Source organism: Podarcis filfolensis (assembly GCF_964270895.1).
Source record: "Podarcis filfolensis genome assembly, chromosome: 7".
Classification (NCBI taxonomy): domain Eukaryota; kingdom Metazoa; phylum Chordata; class Lepidosauria; order Squamata; family Lacertidae; genus Podarcis; species Podarcis filfolensis.
Window position 1 is genome coordinate 86,316,787 of NC_139603.1, and position 18,529 is coordinate 86,335,315.

The 18,529-nt window shown below is 47.1% G+C and overlaps 1 protein-coding gene across 1 annotated transcript in view; it reads right to left on the minus strand.

The window, feature by feature from the left end:
• TSNARE1 (t-SNARE domain containing 1) overlaps positions 1-18,529 on the minus strand; it is a 339,199-nt gene that overhangs the window by 77,720 nt on the left and 242,950 nt on the right. The window contains exons 9-10 of the mRNA XM_083622303.1: positions 12,639-12,711; positions 7,846-7,928 (exon numbers count right to left, since the gene is read on the minus strand). Of these exons, the coding sequence (XP_083478429.1) occupies positions 7,846-7,928; positions 12,639-12,711 (156 nt within the window). The remainder of the gene's footprint in view (positions 1-7,845; positions 7,929-12,638; positions 12,712-18,529) is intronic.

The window sequence follows — 18,529 nt, forward strand, 5'->3', positions numbered from 1 at the left end:
GCACTGGGGAACCAGCGCTTGATGACTCCTGGGCCAGAGGATAATGAATAATTACACACCCCATTTCATTTACAAATTGCCCATCGCCATTCAAACCTTGACTGCTGTCTGGCCACAGAGCATCTCTTGTGTCCATCACAAAGGCAATGACATGGAGACCAGCTGGTTAGGAACAGAGGTGTGCAGAGGAAGAAATGCTGTCACAAAGGCAGCAGTAAAAAAAAAAGTGATTGTCATTCAACAGCAGTCTAGTGTCCAGATCAAAAGAAATAACAGTATACTCCATTCTGCCTTGGTCACACACACCCTGGACTCCTGAGGGTGTTGACAAGCTGGAACATGTGTAGAGGAAGGTGACCAAGAAGATAAAGGGTCTAGAAACCAAGCATTGCTAGGAACGGTGGAGATAGTTGGGTATTTTTAGCCTGGATAAGAGGAGACTGAAAGGAAATAAAATAGCCATCTTAAAATATCTGAAGGGCTGTCCCATGGAAGATGGAGCAAGCTTGTTTTCTCCTGCTCTGAAGGGTAGGACCTGAACCAATGGATTCAAATCACAAGAAAACAGATTCTGACTTAGGAAGAACTTAGGAAGAGCTGTTCCATAGTGGAACGGTCTACCTTGGAAGGTTGTGGACTTTCTCCTTGGAGGTTTTTAAAGCAGAGGCTGGATGGCCATTTGTCATGGATGCTTTAGCCAATATTCCTGCATGGCAGGGGGTTGGACTGGATGACCCTCAGGGTCCCTTCAAACTTTACAATTCTATGATGCTCTGATTCAAAGAAGAGAAGGGTAGCAGAAGGGTAGGTTCAACTCCAAGTATCTTCAGTCATAGCAATAAACCTGAGCTCTTGGATTGGTCTTCTGAGTCAAACGTTCTCAAAGGAGGACTTTCAGCCCAGCTTTATTAATTATCCTCACTCTCCTATTGGCCACACTGGAATATCCTTTATTTATGAATTATAGATATGTAGTAATTGCACTTCCTGGCAAATAGAAGGGGAAGAAATGGAGGCAGTAAGAGATTTTACTTTCTTGGGCTCCATGATCACTGCAAATGGTGACAGCAGTCACGAAATTAAAAGACGCCTGCTCCTTGGGAGAAAAGCAATGAGAAACCTAGACAGCATCTTAAAAAGCAGAGACATCACCTTGCCGACAAAGGTCTGTATAGTTAAAGCTATGGTTTTCCCAGTAGGGATGTATGGAAGTGAGAGCTGGACCATAAAGAAGGCTGATCGCCGAAGAATGGATGCTTTTGAATTATGGTGCTGGAGGAGACTCTTGAGAGTCCCATGGACTGCAAGAAGATCAAACCTATCCATTCTGAAGGAAATCAGCCCTGAGTGCTCACTGGAAGGACAGATTCTGAAGCTGAGGCTCCAAGACTTTGGCCACCTCATGAGAAGAGAAGACTCCCTGGAAAAGACCCTGGTGTTGGGAAAGATTGAGGGGACAAGGAGAAGTGGATGAAAGGGCGAGATGGTTGGACAGTGTTCTCGAAGCTACCAACGTGAGTTTGACCAAACTACAGGAGGCAGTGGAAGACAGGAGTGCCTGGCGTGCTCTGGTCAATTGGGTCACGAAGAGTAGGACACGACTAAACGACTAAACAACCACAACAATTGGACAGATATTCAAGAAAGCTGGAGCTGTTTCAAATGCTCAGGCTGCAGTCTTGTGCATTTAGGTTAGATATATGCCAAAAACTGAAAGCATTTGGCTTCCCCCAGATAATCCTGGGAAGTGTAGTTTGTTGAAAGTTGAACATTGGGACGTTTGCTGGGTATGAGACTACATCAATTTAGTTGATTTAGAAGAGGAGGAAATCTGCAAGTCTATATTCCAAACCAGAGGCAGTGCAGGGTGTGGGACCCCCCAGTTTGCAAAGCATTTAGTCCCAGAGAGCCCTTGGATTTCCCTGAAGCTGGAGGTCGACTGTGCCCGATGGAGTTTTAGTTGATGTGATCTGACAAGCTGACAGTCCAAAATGGTACTGCCCTGGGCTCCACAGCTGTGACACTTGGTTTTTGGAATCTTTGGGCATTTACTGCCTCCAGGTTATGCAGGCTCCTTTGGTACTGCTCCTCTGATGCTTAGCGAATTTTTGCTTGCTTCGACTCTGCAGTCCTTTAAGGAACATGTCGCCCATCTGAGTGCCTCATAGCGTGAGCCCAGAGTCCAATAGAGGTCAAGACACAGTCACCAACAAAGGGCTCCGTGACTCCTTTGTGACTCAACCTCCTTTCGCATCGGTGCCAGTAGAAACCAGGTTGAGAATCTAAAAGAAAAAGCTGCGGAACCAGCCTGACTAGTATGTTTGAAAGGTGAATGGCCTTAGCTGGCCATTGAAGTGTTGTCACCAGTATCTCAAAGAGTGAACTATGTGACCATAGCAGCAACCATCTGCCATGGATGCTTTAGTTGAGATTTCTGCCCTTGGTGTGCCTTCTAACTCTAACATTCTATGATTCTATGAACAAAGTGATGGTACACTCTAAGAAGGCAGCAGTTATTGCATATAATCATGGACCCTTGATCATCTTGGTTGCCTTCATTCCAGCTTGTCAACATCCTTCTTAAATCGTGGTGCCCAGAATTGGACGCAGTATACCAAGTGTGTTCTAACCAAGGCAGAATTACTTCCTTTGATCTGGACACTATACTTCTGTTGATGCAGCCTAGAACAGTATTCTCTCCCCCCCCCCCCCGTTGCATCACACCATTGATTCATGTTAAGCTTGTGGTCCACCAAGACCCCTAAGTCCTTTTTACATGTACTGCTGGTAAGCCAGGTGTCCCCCACTTTATATATGTGCATCTGGTTCTTCCTGCCTATGTGCAGAACCTGACATTTGTCCCTATTGAAATTCATGTTGTTGGTTTGCACCCAGGTCTCCAATCTGCTAAGGTTATTTGGAATTCTGATTCTGTCTTCTGAGGCATTAACTATTCCTCCCAGTTTGGTGTCATCTGCCAATTTGATGAGCATCCCCTCAATTCCTTCATCCAAGTCATTTAGAAAGACGTTGATCAACAATGGGCCTCTCATTGGGCTGGATGCCAAGTCATTTATGTGTGAGTTATGACCAATGCTGGAAGCTGGAGACTCATTGTATTGCTCTGGGCTGGACCCAGAAGCTGAGTATGGGGCTTCCCTGGAAACATAAAGAGGAAACAGGATCTGTTGGGAGTGTTAATGCTGTGAGTCCCTTCACCCCCCACTCAGGTTGTATAGATGTGTAAACATCCTAAAGATACCACCACTACTATTGACCTTCATTCCAAGGAAACTGAGTCCTGGGTAAGTGCTGGAACCCATCAGTCTCCCTCACTGCTCAGAGGTTGTGGTGCACACAATGGAGTTCTGGCTTCCTTGGTTCATCCAAGTGAGTCAAAAGCCTTTTCAACTAGAAGGTCAACTTAAGACCTCAAGATCCTACTGGATCAGGTCAATGGACCATTGAGTTCAGAATCTTCTTTTCTCAGCGGCTTGTGGGAAACCCACAAGCGTGATCTGAGCACAAGAGAAGCTCTCTCCTCTTGTCATTTCCAGCAACTGGTATTCAGAAGCATTGATGCCTCCATCTGCATAGCTTGTAGCCATTGATAGTCCTCTTCTCCACGAATGTGGCTAATCCTCTTTTAATGTCATCCAGCTTGGTGGACACGACTGTCTCCTGTGTGAATGAGTTCCATAAGGGATCCTTTTTAGGGTGCGTTCACGAAGCACACCTGGTTCGCTCAACGCTTGCTGCCATAATCTGGAAACGATTCAAATTAGAGCTCCAAAGAAACACCTGCGCTTTGTCACATCACAGCGGAATACACAGCTGCTCGGATGTCTCTGCCGTGTCCCTTGGAAGATTGCACCTCCAAGTTTAGAAGCATCCCAAAGCCTCGAATGAACCTGGCCCTATAAATGTTTCATTGCAGATGCACTTATTTGAGGGAGGGCGGGACAGATTTAAAGCAATAAATAAAAAAATAAAACGAGGGCTCTGAATGGAAGCACAAAAGGCTCAGACCTAGCTAAAAGGTGAAGTTGCCACATTCGTTCACTTCATTTAGCAACTCCCCTTCCCGTTCTCAGGGAAGCAGCTGCTTCGGGGAGGGAGCGGGGAAAAGCTTGCATTAAGGTAAGCATAAAAACAGCAGGTGCACAAACGCTGCCTTGCAAACCGACAGTACTCTCATACCTGTAATCACAGGCAAGCTTTCGTATTCAGCCAATGCAGCAGACCAGGAAGGGGGGGGAGGGGGGAGAGACCATTGAAAGTGCAGGTTTTATTAGGGCCACCTGCTCCTATCCGTTCCTAAATGGAAATTAAAACAATATGGCTTAATTGCATCACACGCCGATCGCACAAACAATGTTGCGGTTTGCCTATCCTGTTGTTAACAACGCAAGGGAAGCCCGAAGTGGCTTGTATTTCATTAAAGTGAATTAGAATCTCCACTTCTTCCATAATTAGGGCTGTCCCTGGTTGCCCAGCTATCCAGGTCTGTGGTGCTCCAAAACATGCCTGGTATTTTATAGCAACTGGAAATGTTCAAAAACAATGATCACCATCATTTTGGCAGTGGAACAGACTCCTACGAGAGGCGGCGGACTGCCCTTCCTTGGAGGTTTTTAAGTGGAGTTTAGATGGCCATCTGCCATGGATGCTTTTGCTGAGATTGCTGCATGGCAGGGGGTTGGACTAGATGACCCACGGGGGTCCCTTCCAAAATTCTATGATTCTATGACCATAACAATCCTCAATAATATTTATATACTGCTTAACATGCAAAATTCCTAAGCCATTTACATAGAATAAGGTACCGTATTTTTCTGTGTATAACACGCCCCCATGTATAAGTCCCTATTTTGGGGGACTCCAAATTTAGAAAATGGGGGAATTGCCCAGAGTTGTTGAGCTATTTTTTTGGGGGGGGATTGCTGGAAATTTCTCACCCACCAGACCTACACTGCCACTCGCACGTATTGCAAACGCCTCCAATCCACTGTCCCCAAACGCCCGCCTGATTGCCACAGCGACAGCCAATCAAGTCCAGCCCTTGACGCAGCCCCCAATAACACGCCCAATAGCCATGGGCGCTTTCTGGCTCCCGGAAGCAACATATAACACGTCCCCCCAATGCACTACCCGTGTATAAGATGAGCCCCAAATGTCAAAATATTTTAATAAAAAAAACCCTCATCTTACACACGGGAAAATACGACAATTTTATAAAATGTGTTTATACTACATATAAAACCCAAATATGTCAGCAGAAACCGATTCATTGCGATCCTTGCACAACAAAATGATCCTTGCCATATTTTAGATGGGAGCCTGAGACTAGCGAAGAACTGTTAGCATGTCCATGGTATCTAGCAGAATTTCCATTCTGCTTTCCCTGGGAGCATCCCTTTTGGGATTACATTTCCTGCAAGGGAGCTGGCTAAACCCTGAAAGGAAGCCACAGGTGCAGGCGAGACACATGAAGATGAGGAGAAGTGTGAGGGATCCAGTTAGTCAGAAGAAGTCTTGCTTCTCTAAGCATCCATGGGGTGGGAGCATATTCAGGAATCAGCACGATACTCACAGGTCTCAACGCACGGAGGACCAAAAGGTGCTCATTTATAGAGAAGATGCTTTCTAACATGCATTTGCTCTTACACTGTAATGGAAATGCAAAGACCTTTGTATTTTGAGGAGTTTGTAGTGCACAGCAATGGCTCCACTTGGTGCCTAGAGTCAGGGGTCAGCAAACTGCCCCTCAGACCTTGTGGGGGGCCGGACTATATTTTGAAAGGAAAAAATCCCCCCGACTCTCACCACCCTTCTCCACAGGACCGGACAAGCCCCGGTGGCTGCCTACCTGTGCCTTGTGAGTGCCAGGGGCTGGTAGCGGCAGCGATAGCGGGGGGACGATGAGCAGCACAAAAGGGCTGGCTCCGGAGATGGGTTGCTTAAAATGGCACTCAGCCAACTGTGGTTCAACAAAACCCAGCTCCCTTCCTCCTCTAGGCGGGGGGGGGGGGGAGCCAGGAGGAGGGAGGGAGGAGGCACTGCCGCGGTGTGTGTGTGGGGGGGGGGGGGAAATGGCAGAGCCTGAACGATCAGAGTTCCCACACTGATCCACGCGGCAATTCCCGGACCGTCTGCAGGCCGGATCCAGAAGGAAATTGGGCCAGTTCTGGCCCCGGGGCCTTAGTTTGCAAACCCATGGCCTAGACCATCATTAGCATGTCTGGAATCCCTTCATTAGTCAGTCACATCTCTTGTATTGCATTCAGACATCTGCTGAGAAGGATGGCCAATTTCCTATCTATTGCTTAGTCACGGGCAGCCCTTGGCAGGACAGCAAGGTCAGCCACCTGTTAAAGGAGCCCTGGTGTCTAGCCATTGAGTCCCTGGGAACGTTTATGTGTGCCAGATATGAAAGCGGCTTGGAAACTCTCCTCTATGGGCCTCAGCACAGTCCGTGGCAGTCGAAGGAGCTGCATGCTAGCTATTTCTGGAGTCCACCTGCTTCTGGTGGGTTTCTGGGGACAGAAGAGGCATCAGGTGTCTTCTGCTTTGCCCTTGGCTCCTTATTTTCTTATCCTACCAGTAAACAAAAGCTGCTCATCAAGGAACAGCCCCAACCTTTGCTCAGATGGTGAGATGGCAGAGATAGAGAGTATTTTTGCCACAACAGAGTAACAACATGGTCATGAGGACCCCACGGCCAAGCCGAACATCTCACCTGTCAGTCTCAGGCGAAACCTGGGATCTCTCACATGTTCTAGGCCATGGGTAGGCAAATTAAGGCCCGTGGGCCGGATCAGGCCCAATTGCCTTCTGGATCTAGCCCGCGGATGGTCCGGGAATCACTGTGTGGATCGCCAGCTCGTGAGTTCTTTCCCTCTCCCTCCCTTGGTGGCGCGTCCTCCTCCCTCCCTCCCTCCTCCTGGCTTCTCCCTGCCCTGTCTAGAGGAGGAAGGGAGCTGGGCCTTGTTGGTGCCAGCAGCAGCAGCAGTGCTCGAGCGGCTGCCATTTTAAGCAGCCCCTCTCTGGAGCCCTTTCGCGCACCGCTCATCGTCCCTCTGCCGCCACCACCACCGCCATCCCCTGCTGCTCGCAAGACACAGGTAAGCAGCCACAGGGGCTCGTGGTGCTCTTGCATCATTTTTTTCCCCTCCAAAATATACTCCAGCCCCCCACAAGGTCTGAGGGACAGTGGACTGGCCCCCTGCTGAACATGTTTGCTGACCCCTGTTCTAGGCCCTGTTTCGTAGTATGGGTGTATCCACACACATTTTTCCAGTGTCCATCAACAACTCTGCCTATTCTCGAACACATCTAGCAGTTTGCATGTGCCTATTTCATTCTTGCCACAGTGCAAAGGACCTTTGGTAGAAGCTTTAAAAGACTGCGGCTTAATCCCATTTCCCCACGGGACCACATCTGCCAGCGACACAATCTTTTCAATCAGCTGTCTAGTTAAGATACTCCAAGAAGGGAGAACACAACAGGCGTAAAGGATGCATTTTAACACCATTTTTCAAAGAACAACAGTTGCTAATTGCTTCGTTTTCTGTTGGGAAAAGTCTGCTTAATATGCAGGTCTCAAAATGATGTCTTTAATGCAAGCTGCCAGCAGAGGAAAAAAAGTCATTTAAATCTTGGGAGGGGGAAAAGAGAGAGAGAGAGAGGTTAAGCTCTCATTTTAGGAACACTCTCCAAGTCACTTCCAAACACGGTAAGAGAGTTACTGGTACAGAGCCAGGTTCAATTTGCCCAAATCATTTTAAATAGCATGGATCTAATCAGGATATTTTTCTGTTCCTTAAAACACACACACAAACTTACTTGGTGTTGGCTGGCCTTGGCCAACTGCTCATTGGCAGATTGTACATTTGAGGAGGCAGTCTCGATGTTGGCTTCAATGCTATCTGTAAATTAAGATAATAGAAAGTAATTACATGGTATGGAGTAGCGAGCAAATCCCGAAATTTAATTTAATTTATACATAACCCAAGTCACACTCAAAGTGGTTGACAAAATATAGGACCAACAAGCAATTACAGATGCAAATGACAACAAATTAAAACAAAAGAGAGGCATTACAGGAAAAGAGGAATTCTGCTTTAAAATCCCCCCCTCTGCAAAATAAATAAACAATAAACACAGAGATATTTTTTTTAAAAAAAAATACAGGATAGTGTCACCAGCAGCATAAAATGTACCCATCAATCAGGAGAGAAATGACTCTTAAAGCTGCCACAAATTCTTTGGCCCAGGGAGTTAATTACAAATCAAAGCTGGATGCGAAGAGCGTCTCTTGCTCAAAGCAACACCTCCATCTCTCACCTAGGGGCTTTCTTTAAAAACAAAAAATCCTCTGTTTGGCACTAAAAGAACCACCAGATTGGGCCAATTCACCTCTCCTCTGCAGAAGACAAGAGCCCACATCAGCTCAGAAAGAAACAGCCACAGCAGTGGCCCATGGGGCTGGGTGGGATAATTTGGAATGCTACATTATCAGACAGAAGCCGTTCTGCTTTGCTTGGATATTTTCCAATGGTGACACCACCACCGCCAGCGAGTCAGGAGTGGGACCCCTTTCGCTGCATGGGAAACTCCTCAGAAAATAAATCTCGCCGTAAGGGACACTGTGACAAGGGTCATGAGAAGTAACTGATGCATGCTATCATGTAGCTTGAGGCTCTCACATCTGATATGTCTCCCGGAGCCCGGGAAAAAACCGAGAAGCTTAATTCTGTGCAAAAAAGGACTGCCAAGGAAGAAGACAGACACACGGGTTGTTGATGTCTCCTCAATCTCTCGCCACATCCATCAAGGAGGGCACCCATCAACTCTGAGCAAGGATGGCGGGCGAGGGCTGCGGGTCTCCCAGTGGGTCTGCGACACGGACAGTATCCATACAGGAAAATAAACTTGTGGGATTTCTATTCCTGGATGTGGTTCCCAGCTTTGGATATTTCCCCCCCCCCCCCACTCCCAAAAGCACGTTCCTTCTTCATGGTCTCCCGAGACAGACAGATGCCAAGCAACCAATTTTGACACTTTCGGCAGCTCACATTATGCATGAAGCATGATTGAGGGCTGAACTGTAGGGAGACAAAAGTATGTGATGCTTTGCCGCGAAATGGCAGCAAATGTCTAGGATTGTCAGAGAATTCTGACAAAAGCAGAAACAGAAGAGGAAATTGAGAGGGTCCACTTACAGAAATCATTCCAACAAGCGCAATTGGTATTTGCTGTTGCTTTCAATCCGTCAATGATATGCAGTTGGTTACGGTCCCCGTCTCCCTCCTATTTGCATTGCGTAATGAGTAATATAATGATCCTAGGGCTATGCACAGCATTAATTACGTAAATTGCATAAGTTGCTTAGTTCTGCCCCAGTGGACAGCAAGGTGAATAATGTGGTTTTTGGCAGAAGACAAGCTGCAGCAGAAAGAAAACAGGGCACCATGACAGGATAGCTCAGTTGGGGAGAGTGCTGATAATGCCAAGGTTGCAGGTTCAATCCCCGTAAGAGGCATTTGTATATTCCTGCATTGCAGGGGGCTGGCCTGGAGGACCCTCAGAGTACCTTCTAACTCTATAATTCTGCGAGTCTATGTGATGGATGGTGTTAAGATTGCCCTCTTGGTAGTTCTGCCACCCTCAATAGTTCAGGTAGTGGAGCACTGGGAAAATGCATTCTCTGTGCATCCCCCAAATTAGGGTGTGCCTGGCATCTTTACGCAGAGCTAAGAGAGGAAGTTCCTCCTTCAGCTCGTTGAGGTTTCAAGGTTCAGATTAATTCTGCCAGAACCAACATTTTGCTTTCCCAAGCAATCAGGGTGTGTCTGCACTGCAAGATTGTATAGTGTCCTCTATCCCTCTCTCTCAAAAATCCCAATGTGCTCACAGGGCTAAAAGGGTTAGTGGCCCCTGCACACCCTCCAACATTTATCTGACGAAAATAGGGACGTCCTATCCCATAGTAAAGGGACGCGGGTGGCACTGAGCCTAGGGTTTGCCGATCACAAGGTTGGCGGTTCGAATCCCCGCGACGGGGTGAACTCCCGTTGCTCTGTCCCAGCTCCTGCCAACCCAGCAGTTCAAGAGCACGTCAAAGTGCAAGTAGATAAATAGGTACTGCTCCGGCGGGAAGGTAAATGGCATTTTCATGTGCTGCTCTGGTTTTGCCAGAAGCAGTTTGTCATGCTGGCCACATGACCCAGAAAAACTGTCTGCGGACAAACGTCGGCTCCCTCGCCCAGTAAAGCGAGATGAGCGCTGCAACCTCAGAGTCGTTCGCGACTGGACTTAACTGTCAGGCGTCCTTTACCTTTACTTTACCTTTTATCATTCCTATTACCAACGTGATATCTGTGCAACTATCAGGGGTCCTTTACCTTTACCTTATTCCATAGTAATAATAATAATTTTATTATTTATACCTTGCCCACCCGACTAGGTTGCCCCCAGCCATTCTGGGCAGCTTCCAACATATATTAAACCATTATTAAAATATTAAACATTTAAAAAGTTCCCTATACAGGGCTTCCAAAGCTTGTATAGTTACTTCTCTTCTTGGCTTGGGGGTACCATAACTCCATTCCCTGCCCCTGGAGGAGGGGGACCTTTACTCTGATCCAGCCTGGATCTCCCTATGTTCTTATTTCTGCCTTTCTGCTCCTGGTACATGCTAGTCTCTCTTAGCTGAGCACTAGGAAACTCCTCTCCACTTGAGTACTTCTGGGGAATCTCTGGCTCCTTCGCGCAAAGAACATTTTACATCCTGAAGCACATTTCATTATCTGAAGGCAAATATTTGTCTAAACGCCTCAGTTGGGCTGGTAAGATTTTCTCAGTTAATGCGAAGGCACTCGTTGGTCTGCTTTCCTCTCATGCCCATGGAGGAGATTTGGGACTTCTTCCTCTTAGCTGACATTTCACATTAGGCTCCCTTTGAATCTGCAATAGGCTGTACCTCACAACTTGCAGGGAGAAATCCCTGGTAAAGAAGGATGCTATTGTAAGCCCAGGTCCCTGGAGATTGGAAAGACTTTGCAATTCTTCAGAGAGAATGTGAACCACTGTAGGTGAACAGTAGGGAAAACAGAGCCCATCAAACCTGCAGTTGTGTGGCATCTGTTAGAATATAGTTCCATTCCACCTTTAGAACAGATTGTTGTATGTCACATGTCTGTTTACTTCCAGCACAGTCTGCTGGGAACTTCCGTTGTATATAGCTTTTGCTATGCTGCTGTTTGCTTGGACACGAAGGGAAGCAGACATGTTTTTCCTTTGTTCCTGATGCTGAATAAACACCTGTAAATATGCTTACATCTGCCTCTGTCCGCCTTTTCCATTGTGAAGATTCATTCACTCAGCTGATTAGAGCGTGCCCAGCTTCTAAGACTCGAGTCGCTGATTGATGCTGTTCTGAGAACTGGAGTTCGCCCGGCCACTGGCCATTGGCTGGAGCCAGCTGGGGGCCTGCCAAATGCCCCCGTCTCCACGGATGCATCCCAACAGCATCTGATATATAGAGCCACGTTCCCTACTTACATAGTTAAGCTATGTAATTTGCTTCCCACCAGGTGCAACGATGGCTAGCAACTTGGGATGGCTTTAAAGGGAATCAGATAGATGTGTGGAGAATAAGGCTGTCAAACCCATGCAAGTTGTGAACTAGCATCCCATGTAAGGAAGGAAGGGCATTCAGACATATGAGCTTCCACCTCAAATATGCAGTTTAGAGATGCATAGTCCAGACACAGATTGCTTGTGAGAACTCAGAGCCGTGGACTCGTAATCTGGTCAACTGGGTTCGATTCCCTGCTCCTCCACATGCAGCTGCTGGGTGACCTTGGGCCAGTCACACTTCTCTGAAGTCTCTCAGCCCCACTCACCTCACAGAGTGTTTGTTGTGGGAGAGGAAAGGAAAGGAGATTGTGAGCCGCTTTGAGACTCCTTAGGGTAGTGATAAAGCGGGATATCAAATTCAAACTCTTCTCTTCTTCTTCTTCTTCTTCTTCTTCTTCTTCTTCTTCTTCTACCAGTGTACTGGAAGAAGCAAAGATCACCAGTGTTGAAGCAATGATTTTTCGACATCAGCTTCATTGGACTGGTCATGTTGTATGGATGCCTGATTATTGTCTTCCAAAGCAACTATTCTATTGCGAACTTAAAAATGGAAAGTGTAATGCCAGTGGTCAAAAGAGGTTTAAAGACTCTCTCAAGGCAAGTCTAAAAAAACATAGTATAAGCACCAGCAACTGGGAAACACTGGCCTGAGAGCGCTCCAGTTGGAGAACAGCCTTTACCAAAGGTGTCATGGGCTTTGAATACACTTGAACTCATGTCACAAGGGAGAAATGTGCTAAGAGGAAGGGACGCTTGACAAATCCACATCGTGATCAACTCCCACCCAGAAACCTGTGTCCCCACTGTGGAAGGATGTGTGGGACCAGAATTGGCCTCCACAGTCACTTATGGACTCTTTGTTAAAACTGTATTTATGGAAGACAATCTTACTCGGCTATGAGTGATCGCCAACGAAGAAGAATAATAATCCTGGATTTAAGGAACATCACAAAACAAGAAACAAACCAACAGCATTATGCTACAATGATACCTACCTATTGTGTCACCCTGCTCATATACCATAGAGGCCAGGTCCTTGATGATCTGGTTTACATCCAGCATATCACTCTGAAAAGAATAAAGAAAATCAGCATTTTCTGCAAACTAAGCAACAATACATCAGATTTTTTTCCTGGTCTTATGAAAAACAATTTTCATTTAAATATCAAAGAGTTGTTCCACCTGAGCAAGAAGCAGCGTGCTCTAGGCTCTGGAGGACTCATGAGCGGAATATGTTCCTATGTTCTTACATGAGCATTTGGAATGTCACATCTCACTTTGCATGCACTCAAAGTGACGTCCAACCCTTCTTCGGGTCATGGCTTTAAGTGGGATTCACTAGACCACCCTGGTCCCTGATGAACTGGCTTTGCAGACACTCCCCCCCCAGATGTGCTCTCTTCCCAGCTCAGTTATCCAATGCTCCCTCGAGAACGGCTCCCTTGAATATTCAATTCCACGGTGCCCAGCTCATTTACAAGTTTGCTCCTTCTGGGATTAGAACCTGTGGCGTCTGAGTAATCGCAGCCCCGCTGCTTGGAACGCTAAGCTGTCTCCCGTGATGAATTCATCAGAGGTGCCAAGTGGATCTATGCTCTTTTGGGGGAGAGAGTTCATTATGTGACTGTGAATACCACAGTACTTAATTATGTAATGCAGTAAGAATCTCATTAATTTGTAATAAAGCCGGAAAGAGTCATTGTGAATTACTGAAGGCGCGCGCGCGCACACACACACACACACACACACACACACACACACACAGACAGACACGATTGAGCCACTGAACAAATCCAAGAAACAAAAACCAAGAAAAAGAGAGGAGGAAGGGAGGGAAAAAAAACAGAACAAAGGCTATGGATAATGTCTCACAAATATTATCCATTCTCTTTGTCATTAAACACAATAAACCTTTAATTATTTATGCTAATATTAGTGAGAGCTGGACCATAAAGAAGGCTGATCGCCGAAGAATTGATGCTTTTGTATTATGGTGCTGGAGGAGACTCTTGAGAGTCCCATGGACTGCAAGAAGATCAAACCTCTCCATTCTGAAGGAAATCAGCCCTGAGTGCTCACTGGAAGGACAGATCCTGAAGCTGAGGCTCCAAGACTTTGGCCACCTCATGAGAAGACTCGACTCCCTGGAAAAGACCCTGATGTTGGGAAAGATGGAGGACACAAGGAGAAGGGGACGACAGAGGACGAGATGGTTGGGATGGTGTTCTCGAAGCTATCAGCATGAGTTTGACCAAACTGCGGGAGGCAGTGGAAGACAGGAGTGCCTGGTGTGCTCTGGTCCATGGGGTCATGAAGAGTCGGACGTGACTAAACGACTAAACAACAACAATATTGACAGTTGCAAAAGGGTCTGCAGAATCCTGGGGGAGGAAGTTCTTCCTAATGTTGAGCTGCAATCTCCTTTCGTGTAATTTGAAACCCCTTCCCCAGAGAGCTTAATGTCAACAACAGATCCAAAGCGCACCCATACTACTTGGCTCTTTGGCTACAACAGGACCAGACAGATTAAGAGATCCAACGCATGCTCCTATCATGATAAAAAAGAGTCCAAAAGATTTGTATTGGGTTACAACTGACCTATTAAGCAATCGCATATCAGAGCCGGCCCTCCCATGAGGCAGAATGAAGCAGTGGCCTTGGGTGGCAGAATTCTGTGGGGTCCATGGGTGCCCCACCTCTGCTTGACAGTGGCTTCTGGAGAGATCTCAAGAGATCTCACTAGAAGCTGTCCCAGTTGTGTGACTCCACTAAGCAAAACTTTGACAGCAAGGACCTCATTGGATCCCAGTACGTTTCTGAGCACAATTCAAAGTGTTGGTCTGATCTTTCAAGCCCTAAACAGCCTCGGTCCACTTTACCTGAAGGAGCATCTCCACCCCCATCGTTCCACTCAGACACTGAGGTCCAGTTCCAAGGGCTTTCCTTCCTGTGAGGTTATAGGGAACCAGGCAGAGAACCTTCTTGGTAGTGGCGCCTGCCCTGTAGAATGTCCTCCCATCAGAAGTCAAGGAAATAAACAACTATCTGACTTTTAGAAGACATCTGAAGGCAGCCCTGTTTAGGGAAGTTTTAAATGTTTGATGTTTTATTGCGTTTTTAATATTCTATTGGGAGCCACCCAGAGTGGCTGGGGAAACCCAACCAGATGGGTGGGGTATAAATGTATTATTCTTATTCTTATTAGCAGAGCAGCACCTTTCTGTTTCACCTTAAGAGAGCTGCCCCTGCCACATATTCAACAAAGGAGCACTAAATCCCCAGAAATGGATGGTTGTTGTTTTTTAATACTCCCTACCTACATGTGCCCTGTCTCTACATTAAACAAACAAACAAAACCTCTTATTTGGGGCTTTTAAAGTCAGCACCAACACTTTGAATTGTGCTCAGAAACATACCAGGAGCCAGTGTAGGTCCTTTAGCACCGGTGTTATATAGTCCTAGCAGCCGCTCCCACTCACCAGTCTGGCGGATGCATTCTGGATTACTTGTAGTTTCCGAGTCACCTTCCAAGGTAGCCCCATGTAGAGAACATTGCAGTAGTCCAAGCATGAGATAACTAGAGCATGCACCACTCTGGCAAGACAGGGAGCAGACAGGGAGTAGGGTTCCAGTCAGGACACCAGATGGAGCTGGTAGACAGCAGCCCTGGACACAGAATTGACCTGCACCTCCATGGACAGCTGTGAGTCCAAAATGACTCCCAGGCTGCGTATCTGGTCCTTCAAAGGCACAATTAGCCCCCTCAGGACCAGGGAATCCTGCCTGCCCCCTGTCCCCTGAAACAGTACTTCTGTCTTGTTAACGAAGGTTAGCAAAGGTCCTAATCCCTGGAATATCGACATTGGACTGGGAATGCCCACACCTTGAATTCCCAGAGTGCTGCCGCCAGTCAGTTTAGAGAACATTGAGGCAGATGGAACAGTGATCTGACCTGATGGTTTGCTACATTCTTGAGAGCATTGAGAAGTATGACCTCACACGACCACCTCATGTCTGACGTGGTGCAGTCCAGAAGCGGTGCAGCCCATAATTTCCCCACTACACGATGCCAAGAGCCTGAATCATTTTTCCACAAGTGCGTGGAGCTGTGGGTTGAATGCTACATTTGATGGTGGTACGTAGTCTTCACACACCATCTTCCTCTCCAGCACACAAACAGGCATATTTAAGGAAGGAGAAGACGCCAACAGAATGACTAATAAACTCTAGAAGTGGGAAATGATCTGCGCATAAAGCAAACAGCAGAGGAAGGTGTTTCTCCTGAGAGCAGACAGAAACGTCAGCTTGGCTCTCAAAACCACTTTCCCACTTTCCTTTTGCCGAGCACGGGAGGCTTCCCACTTCATTAGTCCAGATGGCAGAAGCCTCTGGGACTTTGTAATTCATATTTGAAAGCAGGAAACCCAACCAAACAAAAAATAATAATAGTACGCTGTTTCTCACAATAGACGGAGCCTTCTACAGATCACTGTCTCCTACCTGCCTCCCTAGGTAAATTAATTGCCCACCAATATAATGCCATCCTCTGGTTCCACTATCGACGTCACAAGGGTGAACGGGACACATTGAACTCTGAAGATCACAGAGATTAAAATCTCATCAGGTCGCTGAAACAGGGCATGCTGGTTCAAATTGCACAGGGTGGACAAACAGTAGCTCCAAAGGCACCTGCAGCGAGTAATGGGTACAGCTAAATATAGCACCTTTCCCCCGCTCCGAAATAGAAAATGAAACACCAATGATGGAAATGTGGACTATAAAGCAGGGGTCAGAAATGTCAGAGCAACACGCATTGCCACAAAAAGAGAACACCCATGAGTTTTAGTCCTTTTTTGTGCTTTTAACACAGAGAAATTTCACAGGGGGCGTCCAAATGGCGGGTTTGTTATTCTCCCAGTTTAGGCATCTCTTTATGCCACAGTACTAGCGTCGCCACATCACCCGAGGCTCAAGTCTTGAGATTCAGCAGGTGGGTGCTAATTGCTCAGAGGTGGTGCCTGTTACATCTAGTGATGGATGAATCCCTCAATTTAGGCTGCCCTTTGTGTACACTCAGGGATGCGGGTGGCACTGTGGGTTAAACCACAGAGCCTAGGACTTGCCCATCAGAAGGTCAGCGGTTCAAATCCCCGTGACGGGGTGAGCTCCCGTTGCTCGGTCCCTGCTCCTGCCCACCTAGCAGTTCGAAAGCACATCAAAGTGCAAGTAGATAAATAGGTACTGCTCTGGCAGGAAAGTAAACGGCGTTTCTGTGCACTGCTCTGGTTCGCCAGAAGCGGCTTAGTCATGCTGGCCACATGACCCTCGGCCAGTAAAGCGAGATGAGTGCCGCAATCCCAGAGTCGGACACGACTGGCCTAATGGTCAGGGGTCCCTTTACCTTGTGTATGCTCAAAGCAGGTACAAAAGTGTTGCATGGTGGTACGCTACTGGAGAAACATTTTTGGGGGACAGCAAGCAAGGGACAGAATATTTACACAAGGGATTAATATTTCAGCTTGCGGGCTGCATTCCCTTTTATGCTTCCTTCTAAGGTCCACACCCCGTCGGTGGTTGGGGTTGGAGGAAAAGCTTGGCAGTGTTGGGATGCGTCCGGGGAGACGGGGGTATTTGGCAGGCCCCCAGCTGGCTCCAGCCACCAGCCGGCAGCAGGGTGAACTCCGGTTCTTGGAACAGCATCTATCAGCGACTCGAGCCTCAGAAGCCTTCAGAGACTGAGCACGCTCTAATCAGCAGAGTGAATAACTTTTCACAATGGAAGTGGCGGACAGAGGCATATGTAAGCATATTTACAGGCGTTTATTCGGCATCAGGAACAAAGGAAAAACATGTCTGCTTCCCTTCGTGTACTAGCAAACAGCAGCATAGCAAAAGCTATATATAATGGAAGTTCCCAGCAGAATGTGCTGGAAGCAAACAGACATGTGACATACAATCCACACATCTGTTCTAAAGGTGGAATGGACCTATATCCTAACAGGCAGATCAATGAATGCAAATTTCAACTATGTGTACAAGCGGCTAGTTTCCATAAACACCCCCCCAGCCCTCTCTATCCTCCTTCTAGGCAAGGAAGAGGCAATATTAGAGTTTAAGGATACATCCCAGCCAGCAATAAGCTCTTAAGGAGGGTACAAAGCAGGAATGGTGAGTTTTGGTCTGGGGAGAGTTTTGAGGCCTGGATGGCCACCAGGTGTGTGTTCCTCATCCCTGACTTATTTTATCAATGCAATCCTAAATGGTAAATTTCAAGATTCTACAGGGTGCATTACACAAGAGTCTTGTGGGCCTTAAAGACTACAGTCGTAAGAGCATTTGTTGAGTCTTTCTGAGTGCTGTTGTTATTTCCAGAGTGGCTCTTGGGGGTGACCATCAGATCTGCTCCTTGGCTTAACACTCGTAAGAAATCAAGATATATAGCTGTGTCACCAGATGCATTCTCTCTCTGTTGAAAGCATCTTCCCTCACATCGCTTGCTGGCCTTTATGAGGAGTCTGCGGCTCAGCGGAGCTGTTCCGAAGCCAATGTGAAATAATTTGGCAACATACTCCAGCGCTCCCTAATAGAGGCGAGGCCACGTTGTGAAACAACACTTAACCATCGTCACTTATTGTCGTCCTGTGTGTCAAGCTCAGGACCAGAAGCCGCAGATGGAAAGGAGCCAGGAAGCCTTGTAGCTATTCTGCTGCTCACTGATTTATTCCTCCTGGTCAAGCCTGACAATCTCTCATGGAAAAGAATTGCGGGAGTGAATTGCCTGTCTTGTAAATGTCTTGTCTCAAGCAGCGCTCGAGCTCTTGGGATTCAGCCCCATGGGTTTTCACGAGGACCGTGCACTTTCAGGATGAGTAGAACACCAACAGTA